This window comes from Idiotropiscis lumnitzeri, chromosome 16 (genome assembly GCF_059441095.1).
Source record: "Idiotropiscis lumnitzeri isolate Australia: NSW breed Sydney's pygmy pipehorse chromosome 16, RoL_Ilum_1.0, whole genome shotgun sequence".
NCBI classification, from domain to species: Eukaryota; Metazoa; Chordata; class Actinopteri; order Syngnathiformes; family Syngnathidae; genus Idiotropiscis; species Idiotropiscis lumnitzeri.
This window is the reverse complement of record NC_142406.1, coordinates 15,720,749-15,734,608: the sequence shown is the minus strand read 5'-3', so window position 1 is coordinate 15,734,608 and position 13,860 is coordinate 15,720,749. Positions and strand designations below refer to the sequence as shown.

The following is a 13,860-nucleotide window of genomic DNA, read 5'->3' as shown; positions in this document are numbered from 1 at the left end:
TCTTTCCAGGTGTGGATGATCGTCCTGCAACTTTAGAGAAAAGAGGCGCGAGAGCACCCAAGCCGCCATGCCGCCGCCCGCCGACACGGTCAAGGTGGCCATCGAGTGGCCGGGGGCCTTCCCCAAGCTCATGGAGATCGACCAGGTGACGACAAAACAACAGAAGGAAAAAAAAAAGTTTATTTTATTTTTGGAATTAGTAGCAGGATGGAGAAATAAAATAAAATGCATTTGAGAAATGCATAATTTTTATTTAAAAAAAAGAATTATGCATTTCTCAAATCCAATTTTCGAAACGATGTGGCCTAGCGTGCACCACCGGTAGTAAAAGTTGGCCGTCGCCACGGCAACGTGCGCCGCGCTCGGCGACGGCGCACCAACCTCTGCGGTTGTTGCCGTCCTCTTGCCTCGGAGGCGTCGCGATGCCGCTGCGCTGCGGCGCGCTCTTCCTCGTCATCCTCCTCTTCCTCACACCACCGCTTCTCCTTCGCTGCCAACGTGCACGCACAAACATATGTAGCCCGCGTGACCACCTTCCTCATCCGCGTACAAATGGCCCGTGGCGGCGTATGGCCTCGTGAGTCATGCCATGCGAGCCCCCTCCTCAACCGACCAACTGACATTCCGGGTATAGAAATCAAAAAGTACATTCATTCAACGTCCGTTTAATTCTTTTTTTAGATGATTCTCAATTGTTTTGTTTGACGTTTCAGCCACTGTTTTATTTTGTTTGTAATTTTTTTTTAATTGAGTTGAGCCGCCAACGTGCAGCGGTGGCGCAAATGCCATGCGGATCTGCGCGCTTCCTCAAACTTTTCTTCCAGCTCTGTAAACTCTCAACTCGCCTTCTTTTGGTCTTCTTTTTCTGGCAGAAAAAGCCGCTCTCGGCCATCATCAAAGAAGTATGCGAGGGGTAAGTCGACGTCGTTGCTGAACCACAACAAAAAAAAAAAATGTTTTTAATTTTTTTTACACATGAATGAAAATGTTTTCTGCAGTTGGTCACTGGGGAATTATGAAAATTTTGCACTGCAAATCGCCGACGCCACCAATTTCTACATCACAGAAAAGGTTTGACCCATACGACAAAAAAAAAAAAAGTCCACAAATTAGAAATTTGTCACCTCCAAAAATGCGTTTGTGTCTCAGAATCGAAACGACATCAAGAACGGCTCCATCCTGCGCTTGACCACGTCTCCTGTAAGTGGCCTCGTCGCCCAAAAGCTAAGCAGAGCTGCAATGTTGTCGGATGCCACGGACGAGCGCGCAAATGTGACCCAAGTTGCGTTTTGCCGTCGTCAGTACCAGACGGCGCTGCAGCTGCACGAGCGCATCCAGTCGTCCAGCATGGACGCCAAGCTGGAGGCGCTGAAGGACCTGGCCAGCGCGTCACGTGACGTCACCTTCGCCTTGGACTTCATCAACATGGACGGCATCTCACTGCTCACCCAAATGGTGGAGAGCGGCACTGAGTAGGTCCCGCCCGACACCACCTTTCCCACCGCAAGGGGGACACGGGTATTCACGCACTGGCCGGCTGGTGCGTCTTTGCCAAGTTTTGCGGCAACTAAAGGTTTGCGTGTTCAATTGAAGCGTTTTGCCTGCAGCGGCATTTGTGTTGACGCCTCGTGAAATCGCTTTTTATGCTAATCACGGCTGCAGCGTGTGGATGCTCAAGTGAAAGGCAGATGGCGCCCTCTAGTGGCGCAAGCAGCTGCTGCTTGTTCTTGGAGTTAGTTTTTTTTTTCTTCTGGTGGTGTTAAAGCATCAATTATGTATCAAAAATACACCTCCTTTTAAATTAATTGACTCACACATTTTTAGCTGCAACATATCTACAAATCAACATTTTTAAAATAATATTAATACAGTGTCATTATTTGCACTTTCATTTGTTTTCATTCATGGTGTTTTCACAATTTTATCTTCGTGTTTTTCAAATATTTTTTTCAATTCTTTTTTTTTTTTTACTTATGTTTTCAATTTTGATGGCAAAGTTTGTGAACTGTTTGCAGGCGCTATCAGAAACTCCAGAAGATTATGAAGCCCTGGTAAGCCCCCCAAATTCCCCCGTGCGTGCGCCCGCGCAGTTTTGCGCTCTTCTGCTTCTTTGCCGCCACCGCCGCCGCCTGAGTCCGCATGATTGACAGCAGCGGCACCAATGCCTTCTGGGAAATTGCAAAATTCATTTCAGCCTTCCGTTTTGCGTTGCATGAGCCTTTTTTTCCTCAGGTCGTTCTTTGACTCTTCACGTGAAGGATGACCAAGATTTATTTCTCCCTTGGCTGCTTTTCTTATTTTCTAATTGGTTGACGAACTAAATGTTGGTGGTCCTGTCATTGCTGTTCAGGGTGATGCTGAGGTTCATTTTGCAATTGATTTTATTATTTATTTATTATTATTTTTTTAACGATATTTTGCTTATCTGTCTCCATGGAAACGTCTTTTATTGTCCTTCTTCAGCTTTTTCATCTAACCCAAGGGTGTCCAAACCTTTTCTTATGCCACATGCAGAAAAATCAAAGATTGACATTATTTTATTGATAGTAGCACTTGAGAAACAAACCATCAGTGTATCGAAGAACATGCTGGGCAATAATGTATCGATTGTATATCAAGAAAAATAATAATCATGTTTCGGAATTTTGTGATTGTCACTGGAACAACGCAACAATGCAATCTACTGCAAGTGAATTATCTGATTGACTCGGGCCTGCTATTTGACCCCCGACCATCGTTTGGACACTGCCGTTTTTGACCGTTCTGCGCTCATGTGAGAAAGAAATTAAAATCTTGATTTCATGACCTAATATTTTTTGTTGAATAATTTTTTTTTTTTTTTTTTTTAAAACATTTTCAACTTTATTTACGCAGTCAAATTCCTCAAAGTTGGTTTGCTTTTGTGGCTCAGCTCAATTCAAATGACGCAGTGTGCAGGTTGTTTTTTGAACACCAGGGGGCACTATTGCAGAAGAGTTTGAGTTTGGATTGTTTTGGTGTGACTCGAAGGCCGTGGCGCTCTTTACTTTTGCCGTTTTCTGTCAGAGGTCCTTTGAGCAAATGTGAGTCCATTGTCGTTTGCCAGCCGTTGACGTTTTTCAAAGCAGAAGCCCGCCGTTTGCCAGGTGACGCTGAAGCACAGTCGCAGCATTTCCCGATGTCGTGTTTTTGTTCCTAACTGCCGTTTTGCGTTCGCTTGAGAAGCTTGATGGCCATCGCGCTGTTCCAACACGGAGTACGCTTTGCAACTATTGCTTGGAAAGAAATGTTGGAGCAATGAACTGCAATGAAAGATTGTTTGGCTGCCAAGTTTCGGGCAAAGAAAGAAAGAAATTGTCTTTTGGGACATCTCTAACCGTACGTTTCCTCTTTTTGCATGACTTGGCACTCGATCACTGCTTCCAGTCTTTGGCCCGCCTCGCTCCCACTTTTCCGTGCGTCTTTTCCAACCAGCTCGGAGCTGCTGCTGCTTCTTCCTCGTCTGGCCGCTCGCTCGCTCGCTCGATCCTCGTCCTCATTTTCCCAAAGTTTCTCAACTCTGCGGGAACTCCAAAATGTTACCGATTGTTTCTTCCCTCGCACCTGTGCGTTGTAGCTTTGGCGACCTGCTGTCGTTCACGCTCACAGCCTTCGTGGAGCTGATGGACCACGGCATCGTCTCCTGGGACACCTTTTCCGTGGCCTTCATCAAGAAGGTGGGCCCACGACGCGACGCGATGCGACGCGACGCTGACGAGCACACGAGCCGTAAAGTTGGGCGTCCGCTTTCCGTTGCAGATCGCCGGCTACGTCAACAAGGCGGCCATGGACACGGCCGTGCTGCAGCGCTCGCTGGCCATCCTGGAGTCCATGGTCCTCAACAGTCAGGATCTCTACCACAAGGTGGCGCAAGAGATCACCATCGGCCAGCTCATTCCGCACCTTCAGGGGTGAGCAAACTTGTCATGACAAAGAACATTTTGCGACGCACCTGCGGCTTCACCTTTTTTCTTGTTTGATTTTTGTTGACAATTCTTCTTGAATATGTTTTTCTTTTTGTTGCAATGTCACATCCGTGTGCTTTGCGTGTCCTTCCAGGACAGATCAGGACATCCAGACGTACACCATCGCCGTCATCAACGCGCTCTTCCTTAAAGCTCCTGAGGAAAGGAGACAAGTAAGGATGCTTCACTCCCTCCCCCCCTTGCCCGCTTTCTCGCTATCTCGTCCAGCTGCCTCTGCCTTTTAATAATGAATGAACGCCCGCACTCAGACTTCCTCCCGTCCACAAATGCCGCATTGCAATGACATCACGCTATTAAAAATGAAACATCCCTCTCTCTCTCTTTGTATTTATTTTTTTTTAATTTCCTCCTCCATCTTTTGTCAACGCCGCCGTCACTCTTGTTCACCTTGTGGTGTGTTTGTTGTCTTTTTTTTTTTTTTTCCTCACCTCGCCGCCCGCGCACGACCACAACGCACTAGTTTGATGAGCACATTGTGGACATCCTAAATTGTCCGCTGACAGTAAGTGCACCGCCCCATGACGACCGTTGCTGTTGGTTGTGCCCCCCCCAGTAATAGCCTCATTTACTCACACCCCTCCCCTACCTGAAGTCGGACCTTCTAAGCTTGAGTTCACTTTTTTTTTCTTTTTTTTTTTTAAATTCCAAACATGTGCCACACTGTCAAAGGGAAGAAATATATTAAAAAAATGTGTATCTAAATGCATCTAACAATAATTTCATCGAATCTAAATTTATTTTAATTTAATTAATTTTTAATAGTTGGCAAAAATAAAAAACTTTTCAAAGGATAAAGATGTAAGGTTTGAAATTCACGGTAAAAAAATGCCATATAGAGCAGGATGAATTTAAAAATAGATGTCATATTTTTGGAGGAAATGACAGATTTATTTTTTTACACTGAAAGAATTATAAGGAGGCAAATATAATTTGCAGGATGGGGAAAAATAGATAAATTTTATTTGAATATTTAATTTTTTAATTTTTTTTTAGTAATTAGTAAAAGAATTGAAATGATCCTAATTGATTGGACATACAAGTCGTTTCAGTGAGTGGCTCATTAAAATGAAAGTATTATTCTATTTTCTTTGAAACAATTTTCTTCCCAATTCTTATTTTCCTAGCAACCATTTTGTTATTATTTGTCTTTATGCCCTCCTTTTTTTCCCCCTGACATTCATTTTCCCGTTATTTTCTCATTCCGATGCATCAGTTGCAATTGTTTTTTTTGTGCTTATTTTCTCCTCCCGGTGTGCAGGAGATGGCGCACATCTTGGCCCAAAAGCAACTGCGCTCCATCATCCTCAGCGTAAGCTTTTTTTTTTTTTATTTGATTTTGTCCGGCGGGCCTTGGGCTGACGACGTGTTTTGCGTTGCGTCGGCAGAACGTGATCCGGAGCCCGACGCCCATCAACGATGAGATGGCGCAACAACTGTACGTTCTGCAGGTTCTCACCTTCAACCTGCTCGAGGACCGCATGATGACCAAGATGGACCCCCAGGACCAGGTCAGCGTTTGGCAGTATCAGGAGAAATTTAATTTGTTGGGGGGGGCGTGACTGCATAATCGAGATGTAGAAAAGCTTCAAAAATTCTGAACAAAATCAAAACAAAATCTCTCCATTTTTGTAGGAAAACAATTGAAGGAAAATATTTGAAAATTACAAAGAGTATTTTTTGGAAGTAAAAGTAATTATTTACACTAAAAATATTTTTTGTGAGGAAAAAATGTGTACAATCAAATTTTAAAAAATACATTTTATAAAATATCTAAAAAGGAACTATATTGAGAAATTTGCAAAATTGTCATTTTATCAGGAATTTTTTTTAGGGTTGGAAACAAGAAAACAAAAAGGCCCAAAAAAAATGTCTTCATCACTAAAAGAAAATCTTTATATTTCTCATCCTTTTTTTATAGTCATTTGTAATTTCCAAGAATGATTTATTCTATTTTATTTATTTATTTTTAAGTGAAGTAATTTTTTTTTTCTGTCAGGCTCAGCGGGACATCATCTTCGAGCTGCGTCGGATCGCCTTCGACATGGACTGCGAGCCCAACAACGGCGGCAGCACGGAGAAGCGCAAGTCCATGTACACGCGCGACTACAAGAAGCTCGGTTTCATCGTAAGAGTCCTCTCCCTCTCCGACGGGATCATCGGACCTCAACTTACATATTTTCTTTTTCCTTGAATTAGCCAGGACAATTAGACTTTTTGTATTTAACCAAACCGCGTTAGTGACAGTGGGGCAAAACAAATATTTCGTCGGCCACCAGTTGTGCAAGTTCTCCATTGTAAAAATTCCAGAGAGGCCTATAATGTTGAAAGAAATTCACCTTGTGTGGTTTTGCAAAGTATTTCTTACCCTGCTGGATGTCTTCTGCTAGCTCAATGCTAACACACAATGCAAAATGTCATAGACAGGCTCCCAAAACTAGCATGAATGTTGCCAACTTGTGACATTTTGCTGGCCCGCAGAACCACGTGAACCCCGCTGTGGATTTCACCCAGATTCCTCCCGGGATGTTGGCGCTGGACAACATGCTCTACTTTGCCAGGCACCACCAGGACGCCTACATTCGGGTGAGTCCAAAATCAGCGGCCGGCGGCAAGCAAACAAAAAAAAAAAAAGACAATTGTTGTTCTCTTGCTGCGCCAGATCGTTCTGGAGAACAGCAGTCGGGAAGACAAGCACGAGTGTCCGTTCGGACGAAGTAGCATCGAACTCACCAAGATGCTCTGCGAGATCCTCAAAGTGGGCGAGCTGCGTAAGTCGCACGCATACAAAATCACATCGCAGCAGAGCTAAAAAAAAACACTTGACTTATTTCATTATTTGATTTTTATTTATTTTTGAATTTGTTGTATTTACAGTAGTCATATCTATTTTTTTTTTTTTATTATTTACTAAAATAAAATTCTTTATTTTCAGTCTTTTCAATTGTGGTTGCACTTCACATTATTTCATCTTTGCTAATAAGCTCTGTTGACAGCAGATGTTTTTTTGTTTTTTTTCTGCTTGCTGGCGTGTCTCCATCTCTCAGCCTGCGTGTTATTGTGCGTTGCTATATTTATTTCTTTATTTTTGTATCCTTTCCCCATCTGCCGGCTCGCTCCCGGCTCTCCGTCTGCCGCGCTCTCTCAGCGACTCGTAACAATCGCCGTCTGGAGTTATTGCTGACATTCGAGCGGCGATAATCGCTCACAACTATCGTGACAGTCGTCATGTAAAAACGAAATCGGGAAAAGGAGATGCTGTTGGATTCACACGAGTCCATGTCAAATAAAATCCTTAAAAAAAACATCCGGAATAAAATAGGAGGGAACAGTTTTTAGAAATATTTGTTTTACACAGAAAATGGAAAAATAGAATTAAGCCGGAAGATATTTTTATAGCACCTTCTAAACTAGGAAGAAAATATTTTTATCAAATAAGGTAGCCGAGCTATTCTAATAAAATGCTTTGTAAACCTTTGCCAGGGGATTTTTATTAGATTTTTTCTGCTTTTACTAGAATGAAGTCGTTCCTTGATGTTGCTCTGCATGTTTGCTGCTTCCTTGACTTGACGTGCGCGAGAAGCGACTGACGCGGCTGCAATTAGCCGCTAAGCTCATTAGAGACCATTAGCGCAGATGTTCCCACAGTGCTTTGACGCCACTTGGCAACGGCGCCGAACGTGCGCCTTTTTGCATCAACTTTCAAGTCGATCCATTTGAGGGGGGAACAAAAAGAAAAAAAGCCATCGATCAAACATCATAAAAATAAAAATTACAATTTAGTCATGTGTCAGAATACCAAAATGTGACTTCATTCTCATTTTGTGCGAATGCTGGAGCCGCCCAGTTGAGAACCACGACATGCCCGCTTATTTATTTATTTGTTTTCTCACTTCGCGCACGCGCACCGACTGGACCGTGAAAGGATGCTGACTTTGCTCGCTCGACACGCGCACGCACGCACGCACGCACGCTTTCCCCTTGTCACAGCGGGGGCATGAAGCTGGCAATTAAAGCGAGGACGACATCGTTGGCTGTGCATTCATCATGTGGCTCGGCCACAAGGTGACTTTCCTTTTGCACGCTCGCCGCACGTTGGCAGATGTCGGGGTGGCGCTGTGCCCGCCGCTCAAGTCCACCCGTGCCCCTGCAGGCCTCATTTGCATGGCGTCCAGCCCGCTAACGAGCTGACGTCACACATTCAAGCGCCCTCGGGCCACACACACACACGGGCACCAAAATAGCCTCCCATTCGGATGAGAGGACGGCCCCGCTGACCTCAGCCAAGGCATGCTCGTCCCAAGAGGAAGGAGCACTTGTTAGCGCAGCATCCTTCTTTTATTTTTTGGGCGGATGTGTTGCTTGCGCTTTCCACAGAAGAGCAATGCAGAAAATGTGCGAAGAGAGGTTAGCTAATCCCCGTTAGCTTAGCGCTAACACATAATTCACAGCGCCATAGGCGGGCTGCCGAATAGCATCAAATGTGGTGGATTTAAGAAATGGATATTTAAGCATGAGCGTTGGAGCAACCTATGAAGAAAAGATAACACAATATCTACAGGAATATATTCTTGATCCTCGACCACGAATTACGATGAGCAGGACAATGTCTGTTGAAATGAAGCACATTTTTTGAAGCATTCTTCTGAATTCGGTCTTGAAGTACAGTATCATTTTTCTAATAAATAAAAAAAAAAACATGAATTGTTTGACCCAAGCGTGTACTTTTTGTCCCGCAGCTGGCGAAAACTGCCACGACTTCCACCCGATGTTCTTCACGCACGACCGCTCCTTTGCAGAGTTCTTCTGCATCTGCATCCAGCTGCTCAACAAGACCTGGAAGGAGATGAGGGCCACCAGCGAGGACTTCAACAAGGTCAGAAAGACGCTTTCGCTTATCAACATGAAACGGGGCGTGTTGACCCACAAAAGTCTCAAGAAGCCAAAATAAAAAGATGCCTGAAGTCTGCCGCTTGTTCGCTTGTGGCCACCATGTCGATATTTAGTGAGGAGGAAAAAAAAAAATCCAAGCGGGATTTCAGACAATCAATTGTCAACACACTGAATCTGGTGCTTTTAACAGCGGCAAGGACTCTGATGCTGACAAGCGAGCGCCAGGCAACCGTTGCCATAGCGACCGTCCTCCAAATACGGCGGCATTGGTCGACGCCGTTTGGGCCGGCGCGCCGCGCTGTATCGTCACCATGTTTGTGCGAGCATTTTCATCTGCCCTCCCCTCCCTCCATCTCCTCTATGACGTAGTGACTCCCCCCCTCCCCATACGCACACACACACACACGCACGCGCGCGCAATGTCATGTGATCCTCTGGCCGCATCCCAATTGGCGTGCGTGGCAGTGGCGTGCGTCCAATCAGAGCTCTTAAAATCGTAGATCAACATAAGGCTGAGCGAGAGCGACGACAAGAGAAGAAGAAGAAGAAGAAGGCGGCAGGTACGGCGTCGACCATTTGCCTCCAGACGGGAATACGTGCGAAAGGAATCCATCCGGGGAGACAAAACGATAGCGCGAGCCGACTCCGCTCGCCGCCATCAGCGACGCGGCCATCTGCCGCCCCCCCTCCTGCACACACACACTTCCTCCCCCCTCCTCCTCAGCCTCTCGGTCTGCCCGAGCTGCGCAGGATTCGGGATTCAGTCGCGCGCACGCTCGCAACCATGGCGCTGACATGTAAGTAGAAAGTGTGTGCGTGAGCATGAGGGGGAGGGGCAAGGGGGGGGGGCAATTAGCAGGGCTTGATTGGCGGAGGAAGAGGAGGGATTGTTTGTGTTACCAGGAGGAAGATGGAGGATGGTCATGCCGGCGACCCAAATTGCAAAATAATCTACTGGATTACAAGCTTTGTGTGTGTGTGTGTGTGTGTTCATGTTCATGTGTGGAAGGGGGGTCTTTGTGATGAATGGGATTAAGCGCGTACACACATTTGTCTCCTGAGGAAATTGTAAGGAGCCGCGCCACGCTTCTTCCCTCCGCTGATGTTTTTATCCGGCGTTAGGGAGGAGGTCAGCATGAGATTAGCGTGATCCCGGAGCGCCGGCTCAATACTTTCCATTTCCTTCCAATCCAAATCCAGTTTTCTTGAATCACGACGACGAAATATTCCTAGATTAGCACCATCCTGGTTGAGCTCAATCTTGGAACGATGACTCGGCGCTCACTTTGGGTTTGTTCGGATCGTGTCGTTTGTGCTCCAAATAATCAGTCCCCAAAAAAAAAACAATAATAAAAAATATCATCTGGATTTCTGATTACTCTAAAACAGATTAGCATCTATTTTCCGTTCCAATTGTTGTCTTTCCGAGTTTGCGATCAAGTTAAATCAATGATTTGAGAATAATCTTGAAGCATTCCGAATCACGTCATTCCTCGGCCGTCCGGCCGCGATCTGGGTCGCCTTGCGGCCTCGACCTTCCGGCCTTATTCTTAAAAACCGCCGACCCCGTTCCGCCCCGGGGACGGATTGCCCGCCCGGCTCTGCTAATTAGCATAATCCCACTCAAAACTTTGGACTCTGCTGCTTATTTGTGATTTCCGAATCCTATTCTGAGTTCTGATTCTTCTCAAATTGCTCGATGAGCACAACGCCGTTTCGCCCAAACGCTGACTCGGCGCTTCCTTGCCTGCAAACGTTGCAATTTTTCTGTGCTCACAACGATTTTCTCGTAAAGATTTTTTGCCCAATATTTCCAATTACGAGATGAGCGCAATTCAAGCCATTTTTGTTTCCCGACCACCTCGAATTGGTCTTCGGGTGACTTTTGACGAACTCGCCGTCACACGAGCGCGACCCGACTGGATTATTATTTTTTTGGACCAATTTCCCACCACTGTCATCCCCCTTTTGCTCTTTTCTTGACTGTGACTCACGCCGAGCTTCTTTTGTTTCTTCAACTCTTCCTCCTCTGGGTGGGCTTGTAAACCCCGCCCACTTCCCCCCTCCCACCACGCCACCTGCCCCCCCTCCTCTTTTGTTGCTTTCAGACGGGCTATTTTTATCATCATGCTTCACCTCCCACTCCCTCAGCGAGCTTCTCAAGCTCCTTTTTTTTTTTTTTTTGTCTTGCCGTTCTACTCGGACAGAAGCTGAGAGGCTTTCCTTTCTGCCTTGGGTTCTATTTTTTTATTTTTTTTTTAAACGCCCTTGTGTGTTCATTAAGCGCAAGTGCAAGTGGCCGACGCTTGCATTTGAACACGCTAGACTGACCCGACGTCATCGTGCATCAGCATGAGCAGCAGCGGACAACATTTTCTTTTTCTTTCTTTCGCAGTCTTGCGTGTCTCGTCGTTGAAGCGCGCCACAATAAGGCGCAGCTTTTCCACTTGAACCTTTCTTGTCCGATGATCTCTGGTGTTCGTCTCCTTTCTGATGCAAACGATTGCTCAGCAGCCGAGTGACACAATCCACATTTGTAAACTCGTCCCCGCGATTTAGCACATATTTAAGATTGTGTCGTTTTCGCGCTTTCTCCCACATCGCTCGGCTGACTCCGCCCCTTCCTGTGGCGCAGGTCATGCAGGTGGTGCGCGAGCAGATCATGCGAGCGCTGACGCTGAAGCCTAACTCGCTGGACCAGTTCAAGAGCCGCCTGCAGAACCTGAGCTACGCAGAGATCCTCAAGATACGACAGTCGGAGAGGATGAATCAGGAGGACTTCCAGTCCCGCCCCATCCTGTGAGTCGGCCAATCGCGCGTCTTTGTGTCCGTGTCGTTCGTTCCGTCCTATTTTTTGTCGCTAGTTTGTAATGACAAAAAGAAAGCTTGGTTTTAAATTAAAAGTGCCTCCCAGATGGTTAATTAAGACCACGCCAATCTTTATTGACCGTGTTGCTTGTCCCGCCTTCTTTTGCATCTCATTTGCATAATTGACGCCGTCAGACGCAGCACTCAAACATGTACGCGTGCAACATAGATGAATCATCACAACCTCATGGTCTGCCTTTTGGGAAACCAGATGACATTTCAGTGTTAGCGTGCGCGCGCGTGCGTGACAGGATGCTAACGCATTCCGCCGTGTGCTTGTCGTCGGTGCAGCGAGCTGAGAGAGAAGATCCAGCCGGAGATTATGGAGCTGATCAAACAGCAGAGGCTCAATCGACTGTGCGAAGGAACGTGCTTCCGGAAGATTAGCAGTCGCAGGAGACAAGGTGACGCGCTAGCATTAGCTACGAGCGGCGATCAGAAGCTACCAGACGTTCAAAGTAGTTTAAAGGCCATTTATTTAAAGTTTGCGTTTAACGTCGCCCTTTTATTTGTCTCACTTTTAGATAAATTTTGGTACTGCCGGCTGTCCCCCAACCACAAGGTCCTGCACTACGGCGACCTTGAGGAAAGTCCCCAAGGGGAGGTGCCTCATGACTCTCTGCAGGACAAACGTGAGTGGCGCCAATTTGCGACATGACCACAAGGCGGCCGATTGACATTTAACGGCGTGTTTGTCCGCAGTGCCCGTGGCGGACATCAAGGCGATCATCACGGGAAAAGACTGTCCTCATATGAAGGAGAAAGGCGCGCTCAAGCAGAACAAGGTGTGCTAATGAAAAAAAAAAAATGGCGAACAGCGCTGTTAGCATCCAACCGTTAGCTAGCGCTTATCATGGAGGCAGCAACCTTTTGCCGCCGCACGCCGACAGGACACACGATATTGTTTAGCAGCATGTAATACTGGTCTCCCCCCTCCAGGAGGTGCTGGAGTTAGCCTTCTCCATCCTCTACGAGTCGGACGAGTATTTAAACTTTATCGCTCCAGACAAGCACGAGGTGAGACGAGCCAAGCGTTGACTGCCCGTGAATGTTTCGTCAGTCATTTAAAAAAAAAAAAAAATGTCTCCCCCCGGTCTGATTTCCAGTATTGCGTGTGGACTGACGGTCTGAACGCGCTTCTGGGCAAGGAGATGACAAGCGACTACACCAAATCCGACATGGACACGCTGCTCTCCATGGAGATGAAACTACGCCTGCTGGACCTGGAGAACATCCAAATCCCCGAAGCACCGCCCCCCATTCCCAAAGAGCCCAGCAACTACGACTTTGTTTACGATTGTAACTAGCTTAGCTTAGCCCGGCTGTATTCACTGGACACCCCCCCCCCTTAACGTTCACCTTCCTTAAAACTGAACGATTTCAAGAACTGTGATTGAGGATTTTTTTTCTTCTTCTTCCGCGTTGCTATGGAGACGGAAGAAACCTGGAAGCAATCCCTTCAACTCAAGAAACACTTTTAAAATTTTTTTTTATTTTTGTTGTCCTCAGGGCTTCTGTGCAGAAACGGACGGCCACGTTAGTTCGAGTCCACTTATTTCCTGTCACGAGACGCAAGTTTCACCATATTTGCGGCAGCTAAATGTTTTTCCCCGCACCACGAGAAGTTTTTAAAAACAAAAGTCACTTCTTGTCCGCTCAAGACTGTTAGAACTTTTTTCCCCGTTTTCACAAAATTCCTGAACGACTGCTGTACACAACATTCCTGAGCAATATTTACTTTATCATTTAGTGTTCATTTCCAATTGTCAAGATGTTGATTTTTTTTTTTTTTTTTTTGGGGTGGAAAAGCTATTTTGTTGACAGAAAATTTGAACGTTAATGTATTATTTTTCTTTTATTTAAAAATTGATCATAGTTGTACTTTTTTTTTCTATGTCCACATACATATGCATATATATATTTATACACATATGTATATATACGCGTATATGTGCATGTCCATTTCCAACTCCTGCACAGGGTTGCCCAAGTCGAGCCTCTTTTTTTTTTTTTTAACGTCTTCCTCTTCTGACACACCAAATTGAAACGATCAGCATCTTTACGTGGCTTGCCGATGAGCTGATCATTTCAATCGGAT

General features: G+C 45.8%; 1 protein-coding gene across 5 annotated transcripts in view; it reads left to right on the top strand.

Moving 5' to 3' along the window:
• The window catches only part of elmo1 (engulfment and cell motility 1 (ced-12 homolog, C. elegans)), a 28,503-nt gene extending 15,398 nt beyond the window's left edge, over nucleotides 1–13,105 (top strand). For 2 of the 5 annotated variants that reach the window (XM_088318589.1, XM_088318590.1), the window contains exons 2-23: nucleotides 10–145; nucleotides 873–913; nucleotides 999–1,071; nucleotides 1,150–1,200; nucleotides 1,303–1,472; nucleotides 2,016–2,051; nucleotides 3,596–3,695; nucleotides 3,778–3,929; nucleotides 4,078–4,156; nucleotides 4,465–4,506; nucleotides 5,263–5,313; nucleotides 5,390–5,512; nucleotides 6,001–6,129; nucleotides 6,483–6,587; nucleotides 6,664–6,772; nucleotides 8,741–8,877; nucleotides 11,530–11,693; nucleotides 12,054–12,166; nucleotides 12,287–12,394; nucleotides 12,465–12,547; nucleotides 12,702–12,779; nucleotides 12,869–13,105. In XM_088318589.1, coding sequence (XP_088174715.1) covers nucleotides 68–145; nucleotides 873–913; nucleotides 999–1,071; nucleotides 1,150–1,200; nucleotides 1,303–1,472; nucleotides 2,016–2,051; nucleotides 3,596–3,695; nucleotides 3,778–3,929; nucleotides 4,078–4,156; nucleotides 4,465–4,506; nucleotides 5,263–5,313; nucleotides 5,390–5,512; nucleotides 6,001–6,129; nucleotides 6,483–6,587; nucleotides 6,664–6,772; nucleotides 8,741–8,877; nucleotides 11,530–11,693; nucleotides 12,054–12,166; nucleotides 12,287–12,394; nucleotides 12,465–12,547; nucleotides 12,702–12,779; nucleotides 12,869–13,069 — 2,223 coding nt within the window. In that variant the 5' untranslated portion in view covers nucleotides 10–67 and the 3' untranslated portion in view covers nucleotides 13,070–13,105. The remainder of the gene's footprint in view (nucleotides 1–9; nucleotides 146–872; nucleotides 914–998; nucleotides 1,072–1,149; nucleotides 1,201–1,302; nucleotides 1,473–2,015; nucleotides 2,052–3,595; nucleotides 3,696–3,777; nucleotides 3,930–4,077; nucleotides 4,157–4,464; nucleotides 4,507–5,262; nucleotides 5,314–5,389; nucleotides 5,513–6,000; nucleotides 6,130–6,482; nucleotides 6,588–6,663; nucleotides 6,773–8,740; nucleotides 8,878–11,529; nucleotides 11,694–12,053; nucleotides 12,167–12,286; nucleotides 12,395–12,464; nucleotides 12,548–12,701; nucleotides 12,780–12,868) is intronic. The other 3 variants (XM_088318591.1, XM_088318592.1, XM_088318593.1) reach the window with 3 other exon arrangements.
• The last annotated feature ends 755 nt before the right edge of the window (nucleotides 13,106–13,860 follow it).